Consider the following 12216-nt stretch of genomic DNA (forward strand, 5'->3'; position numbering starts at 1 on the left):
GGCAAAATTTTGAAGCACGGGGCCAAGGAATGAGAAGGAGCCCACTTTGGTGGGTAACATCTGGCTAAGGGGGCGGGGGGGGGGGGGGGGAAGAGGCAGACTGCCATGTGGCCTCTTTGATTGGAGGATCTCTTTTTCATTCATTCAACAAGTGTTTACTAAGCATCTACTATATCCCAGGCACTATTATAAGTGCTGGATTTAGGAGTGAACAAAACAGACCAAAAATCCTGCCCTTATTGAGCTTTACATGAGAAATCATCAAAGGGAGGTGAGTATAATGATGAGTATAATGAGATAAGTGATTATTTGATTTAGAAACATGGAAACAAAAAAATGGAGAAATAAATTACCTCAACTACCTGATTAATTCCAAAATCCAATCCCCATCCTGCTAACTGCCTTAGAGTGCCCACCTGGAATGCTCAGCATATTACTAAATGAGGAGCATAAATTGGTCCAGGTTTGCCAGCAATGGAGAGTGAGTCCGGTGGGGGGAATGGTCATGATGTGGGAATATAGACCTGGTGTGGTCAGATCTTGACCAGGAAACAGAAACCTTGATTTCTCTGGGAATCTCTTGATGTTTAAGTTCTAACAGCTAATTAAAATTTTTTGATAGCACCATTGAATAAAAATAAAACTTCTGCAGGCCAAAGACCACCAGTTTGTATTTCTTAGGTGAAAGTCCAGCAAAGGCATAGAGCAGGGGTCCTCAAACTACGGCCTATGGGCCACATGCGGCCCGCCGAAAACTTTTATCCTGCCCGCTGGGTGTTTTTGCCGCCGCTGCCTGTCCTGCTTAGCAGCGGACTCGTCCCGGGCCCGCAGTGCGCATGTGTGGAATGTCTGAGGGACAGTGAACTGGCCCCCTGCTTAAAAAGTTTGAGGACCTTTGGCATAGAGTCTTGGGGGACAGGTGGCTCCAACTTGTAGTAACTTCAGGGCAGGAAGAAAACTCCTATATTAGCTATGTTAATCTTGATCCTTTGGATGCCAGAAGTATTTGGACTATAATTTTGGGCGACCTGATATCTCACTATCTGATTTTAGTACATATTCATTCATTTGCTCATTCATTCCTTCATTAAACATTAGTAAATAGCTTCCAATGCTGAAACACTGGTCTACTCAGTTTAAAAATTGTTCCCATGTGGCCAAACTTTTAGGGCCTTCCAGTCTGGTGGCACTTGGATGGCCTTTGTACTGTGAGTACAATGCTTCCTGTGAAAATGCTGACCTTTGATAAGCACTAAGTAGGTACATTAGATTAGTCAGAGACTCTCTTGGATGCATTTTTGAGGGTAGTAATGGAAATATGTCACTGGGGTACTGTAGAAATATCCGTTATATCTAGAACAGCGGTTCTCGACCTGTGGGTGGTGACCCCTTTTGCGGTGGAATGACCCTTTCACAGGGGTCGCCTAAGACCATCCTGCATATCAGATATTTACATTACGATTCATAACAGTAGCAACATTACAGTTATGAAGTAGCAACGAAAATAATTTTATGGTTGGGTCACAACATGAGGAACTGTATTTAAAGGGCCAGAAGGTTGAGAACCACTGGTCTAGAATATCAGTTTGGTTTTGCAGTGTGGGTATTTTCGTGTTTCAGAAGAAGGTGTTCTGTTTCACACCTGGCTTTTCATCTTCCACATGTTGACCCTAAAACCCTCTTTTCTTTCAGCTAATCATATTTCTGCTGTAATGAAAACTGTCCTCTAGGTGGTGCCATTTGCAGCTCTCTGAGTCTTCCTGGGCCTGCTTGCCTGCCGTCCCACCAGCAAGGCCACCTCATTCCTTGGCCAGACAGCTGTGCCAGCAAGCTCTGCACAGAGCAGTTCTTTCCCAGCTCTTGTAGGATAGGCAATGCTTCAGGCTGGTTTCTACTTGGTCTTTCTGGTGACTATCGTGTGCCTATCAATACTCTTTAGGGTTGCTTTGAATGGTGGCCTGGATAACTGCTTCTTCTTCTGAACCCCTAGCAATCTGTTCTCTATACTGTACATCAGCAGCCAAGTCCTCATTTCTCACCGTTGTCTATTCTTTTATGCATGAGGACTGTTTGCCCAAATAGATTATTAAGGGCTTTGTATGCCTCAGGCATCTGGCACAGGCAGTAGTGTGTTTGCTGTTGATGGAGGTTCTGGTATCCATTTGTTTATTCACTGCTTACTATCTGTTGTAGGATAGACACTCTTTTGGGTGTCCTGAAGACAGTTAGGAAAAACAAGCAGCTCCTAACTGAGGAGAGGGAGAGGCAGAGGCAGAGAGAGGGAGCAGGGGAGAGGGAGAAGGAAGTAGACAATTACAGGGATGCGTGTGGTGTATGCTGTGAAACAGCCATGCTAAGTGCCTCTGGGAACAGGGAGGGCAGGCTTTTCCTTCCCCAGGAACTCCTTTTAAGAGTGCAGCCTTTTCGCTTGTTGACTCTAGGTCATGCCTGGAGACTAACCTCTGTTTTTGACTGGTTTTCTTTTCCAGATCCCAAAGGACAGGCAGAGTGATATGATCATGGGGGTAGGTATCCCTCTCAGGATACCACAGAAGAGGCGACGGTCTTCCCATGTTCCTCTGGCCTTCAATATTCAAGCTCCTAGGGTTTTGTGGTTTGCTTTTCAGCTACCTAGTGATTGCCCTTGAATTCTCAAAATGGCTTATCGTCTTACTGTCTGTTTGGGGATGATTTGGAATTACTGATTTACTTTTTAGTGGTATAGATACAGATTTATTGACTACCTACTCATTCTTTAAGATGCAGCTGAATGTCCTCTTTCCTGTGAAGTCTTTGGCAGTTCTCCAGAACAGAATGAATTATGCCCTCCTTTTTAATACCTTTAGATTGTTACTTCTATCCTGATTTTAATACAAGTTGATTTCATTTTGTCTTTTATAATAGCTGTTCAGAGCCACATTTCGCCTTAAGACTATACGCCTATAGAGGGCAAGGATCATATTGTATTCATATCTGTATTTCTCTCTTCCTGCACTTTCACCTTATTTACACATAGGAGGCAAGAGGTAAATGTCTGTTGATTTAATGAACTAGGACTTTGTAACATCCATGTTTAGTTGCATATTTTAAAGAGTATTTGCCTCTAGAACATGGTCAACAACTTTAGTTTCTGCATGGATTTAGTTTGCTTGATTGGTATGAATATTTGCTTGGCAAATGCTTTCCAGATATATATGCAAAGATTTCAGCCCAGAGTGGGAATTTTCTCTTCCTGTTTCCTTCTTGACACCATATATGGCTTTATCCCTGGAGAGCCTTGCTTTTCCTTACTTCCTGATTTCTTCCCAATATTTGAAAGAACATCCTCCTATTGATTTGTCTTAGCCTTTCAAATATCTACTAAATGCGAAGAGTGTCCCTGATGCTGGGGATTCAGGGGTAAAAAAACAAAACAAAACAGACTTTTACGTACAGTGAATTGAAACAGTTTAATTCCTTTCATCACAAAATAGGTCAGTTCAGTCCAAATGGATTACCTGGTAGCTTGATGGCACAGTCTGAGAGACATTTTCAAAAATCTCAGAGGATCCTTGGCTAGGAAACCCAAACACTCGAAGCTTCCTGACTGTCACTTGATTTTCTGCTGTTTTATCTCTCTCTGAAACCCACTTATATGCATATATTAGAGAAGGCAAACTTATAATTAAGTTTTCCTCCTGAAGCCATTTAAAATTTCTGTATATTGAATTTCAATGTTTAATTTCATTAGTCACTTAATTTTAAATTTTAATTTCACAGCAAATCTAGAGGCTTTCTGTAGGCATTCACATAAAGAGAGTGAAGTTTGTCCTTTCTGTTCTCTGGACCAAGGTGAAATTTAATCATTTTCTAGGCTAAATATCCTTTAAAAAAAAGAAGCCTAACATATAGATCATATGTCTCCATGACTTGTTTGATCTAAGTCCTAGCCGAAGGGGTGGAGAGAGAGAGAGAGAGAGAGAGAGAGAGAGAGAGAAAGAGGGAGGGAGGGAGGAAGGGAGGGAAGGAGGAAGAGCGAGTCAAGGGGTGGAGCTAATGGCAAATGAAAGAAGGTAGTCACACATCTGTCATCCAAGAACCCTCTGTGGGTTCTTGACCTGTAAGCAATGACCTTACCAGTGGTTCTCAACCTTTCTAATGCCGCGACCCTTTAATACAGTTCCTCATGTTGTGGTGACCCACAACCATAAAATTTTCGTTGCTACTTCATAACTGTAATTTTGCTACTGTTATGAATCGTAATATAAATATCTGATATGCAGGATGTATTTAGGCGACCCCTGTGAAAGGGTCGTTCGACCCCCAAAGGGGTCGAGACCCACAGGTTGAGAACCGCTGCTTTAAACTCTGGACCAGAAGGTTGCACCAGAGACATCTCGGAGAAAACATGCAATGTGTAAAAGGGATTCCCTTCATAAAATGCAATTTACTTTCAAGATCTCAGGTCCCATTAAGCCAGGAAGCAATGAGTTTTACCTTTTGTAGCTATTACATCAAATAAAACCTGAATAAGCAAGGAGATTTTGGGGGGGCTATTTTTCAGTCTCATATCACAGCAAAACATGCAAACAACATTCTAAAGTAAACTGCCCCGATTGAAAGTGGAAAAACAAAATACTAGAATAAAATTTTGCTGGGGGAATCTTGGTTTTCCCATTTGTCTGTTCTACTCTATTTCTTTTCTTCCACATTATTTTGCATTTTCCCAGCAGTCACCCATAATTCAATCTCCGACCAGAAGGGTAAATTCGATTACTTGGCTGTTGAACATCCTGTGCCTTTTCAAAAACAAGAGGACGGGGTGAAAAAAAAAATATATATCCCCCGAACAACCTCAACGGCATGAAAAGTTGGAAGCTCTTGGAAACTTGCGCAGCTTCACTTTTTTTTTGCTCAGGATTTAGATTTCGATGTCCAGTAACTTTGTGGACTGTTTCGCCTATTAGTCACCCCCCACCCCAACCTGTGACAATGACTTTTCTTCCCCAGGCGTACTCCACGATCTATGTATCTTATTTCTACTCCTGAGCTGGGGTCAGAGGTGACGCGAGAGACTTTCTCACCGAATGGCCTTTTGGAAACAGTACCGGGAAGAGTACAGAGGGGGCTGCGGCTCCGCGAGCGCCTCGGCACCGTCCGGGAGCCGGAGCCGCGACGGCGGTGCACGGGCTCGCGGAGCCGAATCCCGCGGCGCCCGGAGCCGAGGCCGCGCTCCCGGGCCGGTGGGCTGAGCGGCAGGCGGAGGCCGCCATATTCCTGCGTTTCCACTCCCCGGGGCGGCCGGCCGGCAGCGGCAGGTTGGTGGCGGCCCCGGCAGCGCCTCGGAGACCCGGCCCCGCCCCGCCCCGGGGCCCACGGGCGCAGCGGTCACGGTCGCCCCCGCAGAAGGCGCGGGAGCGGGAGGCGCCCGCAGAGCCCGAGGGTCCGGCCCAGCCCGGGAGCGGCGCGCGCGGCGGCTGCGAGCCCGGGAGAGCCTTCCAGGAGGGGCCGGGCGGCACCGCCTCCCGCTCCCTCCTCCCTCCTCCCTCCTCCCGCGCCCATTCTCCCTCTCCTCCTCCTCCTCTCCCACCTCCTCCTCCTCCCGCCGCCTCCCTGCCGGATCTGTGCTCCAGTTCAGAGAAAGAAGAAAATGTGTGTGTGTGGCGAGGGGGAGGGCGAGCTCTGAGCACTCGCTCCGCGCCTGGCAATCGCGGCCGGGGGTGGGCGCCGGGCGGAGGCGGGGCGGAGGCGGAGGCGGAGGCGGAGGCGCGCGGCGGCCGGCGGCGGTGGGCGCGGGCAGGGCCGAGGGCGCCCGGGAGCCGTGTCAGGCTGCGAGCCGCGGGCGCGCGGGGAGCGGGGAGCCGTCGGCGGCCGCTCGCTGCGGAGACGCCCCGGTGGATGTGCTCTCGCCGCCCAGCGCAGGGAGTAGGGGAGCCTCGGCGGCGGCGGCGGCGAAGGCGCGGGGGGCGAGGCGGGCCGCCCGTGGCCGGGGAAGGAAGCCCGGGCGTCTGAGCGAGGCCGGGCGCGGCGGCCTTTCCTCGCGCGCCCCCCGAACCAGCGCCCGTGGCCGCCTCCCGCGCCTGCCTGGCTCCAGCCGGCGGTCCCAGCCGTCGCTCCTGCCGCACCCCCGGCCCTGGCCGCGGCCCCCGCGGCCGTTCCCGGAGCTCGTCCCGGACGCGCGCCCGGGCGGCGGGGTCTCGGCGGCCACCGCTGCCTCGGGGGAGCGAGGGCGGGAGGGTGTGTGTGCGCGCGTGTGAGCAGGGGGTGCCGGCGGGGCTGCAGCGGAGGCACTTGGAAGAATGACTCTGGAGTCCATCATGGCGTGCTGCCTGAGCGAGGAGGCCAAGGAAGCCCGGCGGATCAACGACGAGATCGAGCGGCAGCTCCGCAGGGACAAGCGGGACGCCCGCCGGGAGCTCAAGCTGCTGCTGCTCGGTGAGTACCGCCCGGGGCCGGCGGCCGCGGGCCCTCCCGCCGGTTGACGCCCCCCACTCGCCACCCCGGGGCTCTCGGGGCAGCTGCCCCCAGTGGCCTCCACCCCTGGAGCTCGGGGCTGGTCATTACCCTCCCCCGGCGCGTCCCCGGCCCCTACCCGCACTCGTTCGGGCGCGCGCGCGGTTGCACAGACAGACAGACACACGCACACACACACGCGCGCGCACTCGCGCACGCAGAGGGGTCGGGCTGCCCTGCCTAGGGCCTCGGCTTGTGCCTTCGGGTATCCCTGAGCGCCGTGCATTCGGGGTGCGCCTTTATCTGCTGTGAATCAGCTAAATGGCAAATTGCTTGGTGGGGCATACGTGCGGGGGTGGGAAGGTGGGCAGAGGGGTTGAACTTCCAGTGTCGTGGCCATCGTGCCCGGTGGGATGGTGGAGTGGGGAGCTGTGTGTGTGTGTGTGTGTGTGTGTGTGTGTGGGGCCCTGGGGTGCCAGCGGAGCCAGGGCATGTTGGAGGATGGCGTGTGGCGGGGTGGCCTATGTGCATCCATATCAGTGTGTCTGGGGTCCGGAGAGAAGGGTGGAACACAGTGGACAGACTCGCGACTGGATTCTCCTAGGAGTGATGATGAAGGCGCCCAGTGGTTGTCCCTCCAAAGAAAGGAGGCTTATGTGTTGGAGGGCGGAGTGGGGGGGGGGGGGGGGGCAAGGCCAGATGTGTCATGCAAGTGCTGTTCGCTAGCCACCTGACCACCGAAAGGAGGGACCCCAGAAGAGTTTCTTGACCAGTGGATGGTGGCAGGCATGTTTCTCGTCTGCACCCTTCTTTCCTGATTAAGAAGAGGGACAGGGGAGCGCTGTGCTGTGTGGTTGTTGACAGCGACTGGTATCTTTTGTTTAATGAGACAACCCAGATGTAGGCCTGAATTCACAATAGTTACTACTGAAAACCAGTATAGCCTCTCAGTTACGCTCATGGAAACAAATAGAAACCTTTTGTTCAAAACGGACAACATTTTAGTATCTCGGGAATCTGGGCTAGAAGCAAAACGAGAAGTGCACAGCAAAAATTTCCCTTTAATCTCTTAAACAAAACACGTAACTCAACATTCTTCCTTAACACCAAGTTAGCAAGAAAATGTTGGTTCTCCATTAGGAATTCTATTGATTATTATCTCTGAGAGAATGTTCAGAACCAACGATCAGGGTTCACATTCAAGCCAGTGTGACATAACTGAACTATTGTGGTAGGAAGAGCAAACAGCTTTGCAGTTACAGGCCTGAAAACTGTCTGCACTTGTGTCCAGTATATTTGCATGTATGATAAATACGTTTCTCAGACATTTCTGGAAGAAAATATTGTATTGTCAGTTGGGATTTGAGAAACAGGCGTTTTCTTTCTTATCTTGAGCATTCCATCTCTTGGTTCAAGGACCCAGTTGCCTTTTGGACTGAACTGCTTATGTGCTGGATCACTTACAAGCAGAAACAAAATATGATGATCACAAATAGTTACCAATGGTTACTTCACATGCCATGCTTTATGTCTTCATTGTGAAACCAGATTAGATAAATGTGCACATGTTTATAAAGAACAGAAAGCAAAGGGCTGGGTAAAAGAGTGGGCTTTAGGAAATGAAGCCAGGGGCGGGGAGATGCAATGGGAAGATGAAGATCTTTTTATTTTCATTTTGGGCTATGTCTAATGGCTGAAAATGCTTTCTGAATTCGTGCAGTTGAGAAGAAAATAGGGCAAGAGAGATGTATAGGGTGTTTATGTGCAGGATTGAGGAAAAAAGCATGTATTTTAGAGACACTTAAGAACGGTTTTCTTTTTTCTTCTTCCCCGTTTACAGTCTTTACTTGTTTCTGTTTAGCTTCACATCAGTCGGTTGAGGTCTCTCAAGCCATTCCTGTTGCCTGAAATGTGACAGCTCTGGGTTCCTAGCAGCTGAGTTAGAGCCCAGTGGGTTTGTCTGTCCGAGGGCCCAGGTTTCTATGTCTAGGAGGAATTTGGGGGAAGTACACATATAGGGATGCTTCATTACATACTGTGTATTTAGATAACATACTGTGCTTTAAAAAATGAACTTGGAGGTATAAAAAAAATTAAACCAGTTTTACTGCTAAAGTGGTGGTAGTGTGGAGAATTCCGCCCCCCACCCCCTTACTAGATACTTGAGCAGGGTTTAATATTGTCCCGCCCCAGCCCCCAAATGTGGCCTATTAGAAGTGGTAGAAAGCTATGACTTTCATTTAGCACCTACATTCATTAGTAGCGTTTAAAAATTATACAAACTTTCTGTTAGAAATAGGATGCCTAGACATCATGTAAGATTTGCTACCGTTTCATATTCTAGGTATGTTGTTTTGTAACATAACTTCTGCAGTACCTATGCTATTTATATAGTAAATGCTATATACTAAATGTAGGTTTGCGTGCACATGTGTGTGTGTGATCGATTTCACGATTTTCTTCTCTCCAGGAGAGAAATGAATAAGGTTGATATTAACAAGGGATAGTATTGGGGAGAGGTTTCTTTTGAGAACTTTGGACCTGCTGCTTTCTTGAGTTTTGCTATTCCTTCATTTTTTTAAATGATACCTATCCAAAGGAGGTTATAGGGTATATTATTTCACAGTTTAAAGAGTCACCAATATTTTTAACTAGTTTATTTAAATTGAGGAATCACCCTTATATTGAAATAAAAATCATGACACAATTTTAATGCAAATTGATTTATTTGGCAGGAGACCCTTGCATTTGTTCACATAATCATTAAATTTTATAAGTTAACAACATGGAGAAATTAGAAAGGGAAATAGTGGTTACCTACCAAGATGAAAGGCTGGCAGTAAAATTTGGGCTATTTTGATTCATACTCAGCAATTATGCCACTATGTTCCAAATTGTGCAGTAGTTACATATTTTGATTTTTTTATTCTTTTCAAAAAATGAACCCAGAAATCTACCACCATAAAATATATTTAATTTGTAATTATTTTCTTGTTTCCTTAAATGTAATCATTTATATTTGTGTTTATTTTCTTTGACACCTTTGAAAACTTTGTATTCAACACATGTGTGCAAGGGGATACTTTAACTCATTGAAATGTTTCTATACTTTCTTGGTATAAAGTATATTATATTTCCTTTAATTGATTAATATTCATGAATATTGATAACTAAATATTTCTATTGGTGGTGCATAGGACACACTATAAAACATCAACATCTTTAATTCTATATAAAAGAAGTGGCTTTGAGTGTCTGCTTCTAGTCACAGATATTTATGCTGGAATTGTTTTTTTGATTCCTTGAAGATACATTCTTTTTCCTACCTGTTCTGATTTTACATGCTTTTGAAATCTTTACTCCTCAGATCTTAATCATTAAATATGAAGATTTAGAAAACATTTTTTGTATATTGGGTTCCACCGTTTGAAATCATGCATAGTTTGGGCCAGTCTTACATGGAAGAATATATGCTCTCAGTCTTCTAAATGAATTACATGTGCAGTTTTCTTCCTATTCTAGACTGGAGGCTTATAAAGGTAGGGATTGTGTCCGTATTGGTCTCTATTAAATCCCAGTTTCTAGGATAGTATGAAACTTACAGAATGCTCTCAATTAGTATTTGTTGAATAAGTAAATTTATTTATAACCTTCCTGATAGAAATTGGGACCATAAAATAATGAATAAATTATAGAGACATGGGGATATGCAGTGTTTTCAATCTGTGGCAGATAAATTCATGGTTGTTTTTTAAAAACAAAATTGTATGTATCTCTTTGAGCCAATTGAATACAAACGCATTCCAGGATAGGAAGTGTTAATGTACAATGTAACCACATATCAAACCCGTGTGTTACAGTACTGTGCTGGGGGCATTTGGGAAGATAACAGCCATGCTTTAAGTATGAAAGTTTAAAGGAAAAAGAAAAAAGAAACGATCCCATGTCTTGCTATTTTTTATTGTGTAGAAGTTAGTTTAACATTATCAGCTTTTTGCCATTCACTTTTCTCCATGGCACACTCATCAGGATACAGGTGGTGACTGAACAGATTTTTAAGATTTACTTGTCAGTGACATGAGGAGAACCACATTTTTGAATGTAGAATTTTGGCAGTTGCAGGTAGAACATTTTAAATTTGAGAGGTATACATTTGTACTGAAAACTGCACAGAGCAAGAAGGGACATAGAAGGCTGGGAGTGCTCTGAATGGAAAATTTAGATTATATGGAGAGTTCATTCACACAGGTCTGCATGCAAACCCTCCCTCCTGCCCCTCTGTTTGGTTCACTGGAGAGAGAAGAATGGGGATGTTGATTGCCTGAATTAACCTAGAGGTTAGTGGTTGTCTAGGATGGCTACTCAGAACCACAGAATGAAAGTACCCTTCTAAGCAGCCCTAATAACAGCATCTCCCAGTAAATACCAAAATATGGTGTTTATGAGGCTGCTTTAACACCACACCGGTCTTATTTTTGGTACTCTTTGAGCTTTCAAGTGTTGAGTATGTTTCTAAATGTCAGGATTTATTTGGACTCATTTCCTCTTCCATCATCTTTTTTTTTTTTTTTTTTTAAAGTGTTTATAGTTTATATCTGAAAAGTGAAGTGGGAGCATCCCTCATACAAATCAAAACGGTAGCTGACTTTTAACAAAACCTTTCAAAGTAAGATTTTTGCATTGAATCATGTGAATTCCTTGACTAGAGCTGCCATAGTAGCTGTCAATCCTGTACTTACGTTATTTCTTCGGATGGGAACCTTGGCACAAATTAAAACCCTACTGAACGGTGAAATCATCCCATGTATCTCTCTTCCAATATTTTTACGTACGTTTGGAAAGGAGAACCGGAAGAATAATTTAGTGGCTGTTTTGTTTATTAAAAATACATTTGATAGCCTCTTTTTCATTAAAAACAACAACAAAACACCACCAAACCCAGTCGCACTTTCTAAGAGGTGGCTTAGGCTCGATTTTTAGAGACGCCTATGAAATGTAGGTATTGTTTTTTATGACAGATGCGTTTGTAAGGACCTGAGACCGTGTTTTTTTTTTTGCAGTTGTGAGGCTGCCTGCTATGCTAACCTTAGCAGAAAAAGGAACAGATTTTTCCTTCATGATCCAGGCAAACTTATACTTGAAAGGAAATGAAGATGGTTGCCCGAGGGTGATTTTATTCCAGCATTTACATTAATTTTTCTTTAAGGGGAGGTTATCCATTCTGTTGACATTAATGGAAGTGTTGACTGGATATTGTAGAGGGAAAACAGGGAGCCCAAAGGGTACACCTTGGAAGAGAGAAGCCATTTTAAGAAGGTTAGGATTGCTTTCTCCCCAGGATCGGGAGGGAATCTGTTTCCTCCAGACCTTCTGTCTTGGGTTGAGGGGAATACAAGTGTTTGTAGCAACAAATCTAATGTCTAACTTCCTAGTTGAACAGGAGGGCAGTGACATCCTTCAAAGGGAGACTTTTATCATGGCTTGTCAAGGCAATGTTAAGATCTTTGCAGAATTAATCCCAGAGAAGTGCGAAATAGCAATAGAAGGTAAAATGTGTGATTGTTGGTAATTAAGTCTGTGGCAATCACTGACTACAGTAAACAGTGAATGTTTTGTCTTGTTCTGCTGCATGGAGTAACATTAAAGAAAGCGCTATTATCAGGCCCAAACACTATTTTGTGTGAACAGCTGTTACTAATAAAATTATAGGAAGTTGTTCGACAGTCACCTTTGATTTGTTACGTTACTGATATGTACATATCTGTCTTATTTCTCAGCTAACAT

At 45.4% G+C, this 12216-nt stretch overlaps 1 protein-coding gene across 1 annotated transcript in view; it reads left to right on the forward strand.

Annotated features, from left to right (window-relative positions):
• Positions 1-5782: 5782 nt before the first annotated feature.
• Positions 5783-12216, forward strand: part of LOC139021168 (guanine nucleotide-binding protein G(q) subunit alpha) — a 262086-nt gene continuing 255652 nt past the window's right edge. The window contains exon 1 of the mRNA XM_070431461.1: positions 5783-6414. Coding sequence (XP_070287562.1) covers positions 6279-6414 — 136 coding nt within the window. The 5' untranslated portion in view covers positions 5783-6278. The remainder of the gene's footprint in view (positions 6415-12216) is intronic.

This window comes from Myotis yumanensis, unplaced genomic scaffold (assembly GCF_028538775.1).
Source record: "Myotis yumanensis isolate MYYU_CA2020_CCGP unplaced genomic scaffold, mMyoYum1.0.hap1 SCAF_12, whole genome shotgun sequence".
Taxonomy (NCBI): domain Eukaryota; kingdom Metazoa; phylum Chordata; class Mammalia; order Chiroptera; family Vespertilionidae; genus Myotis; species Myotis yumanensis.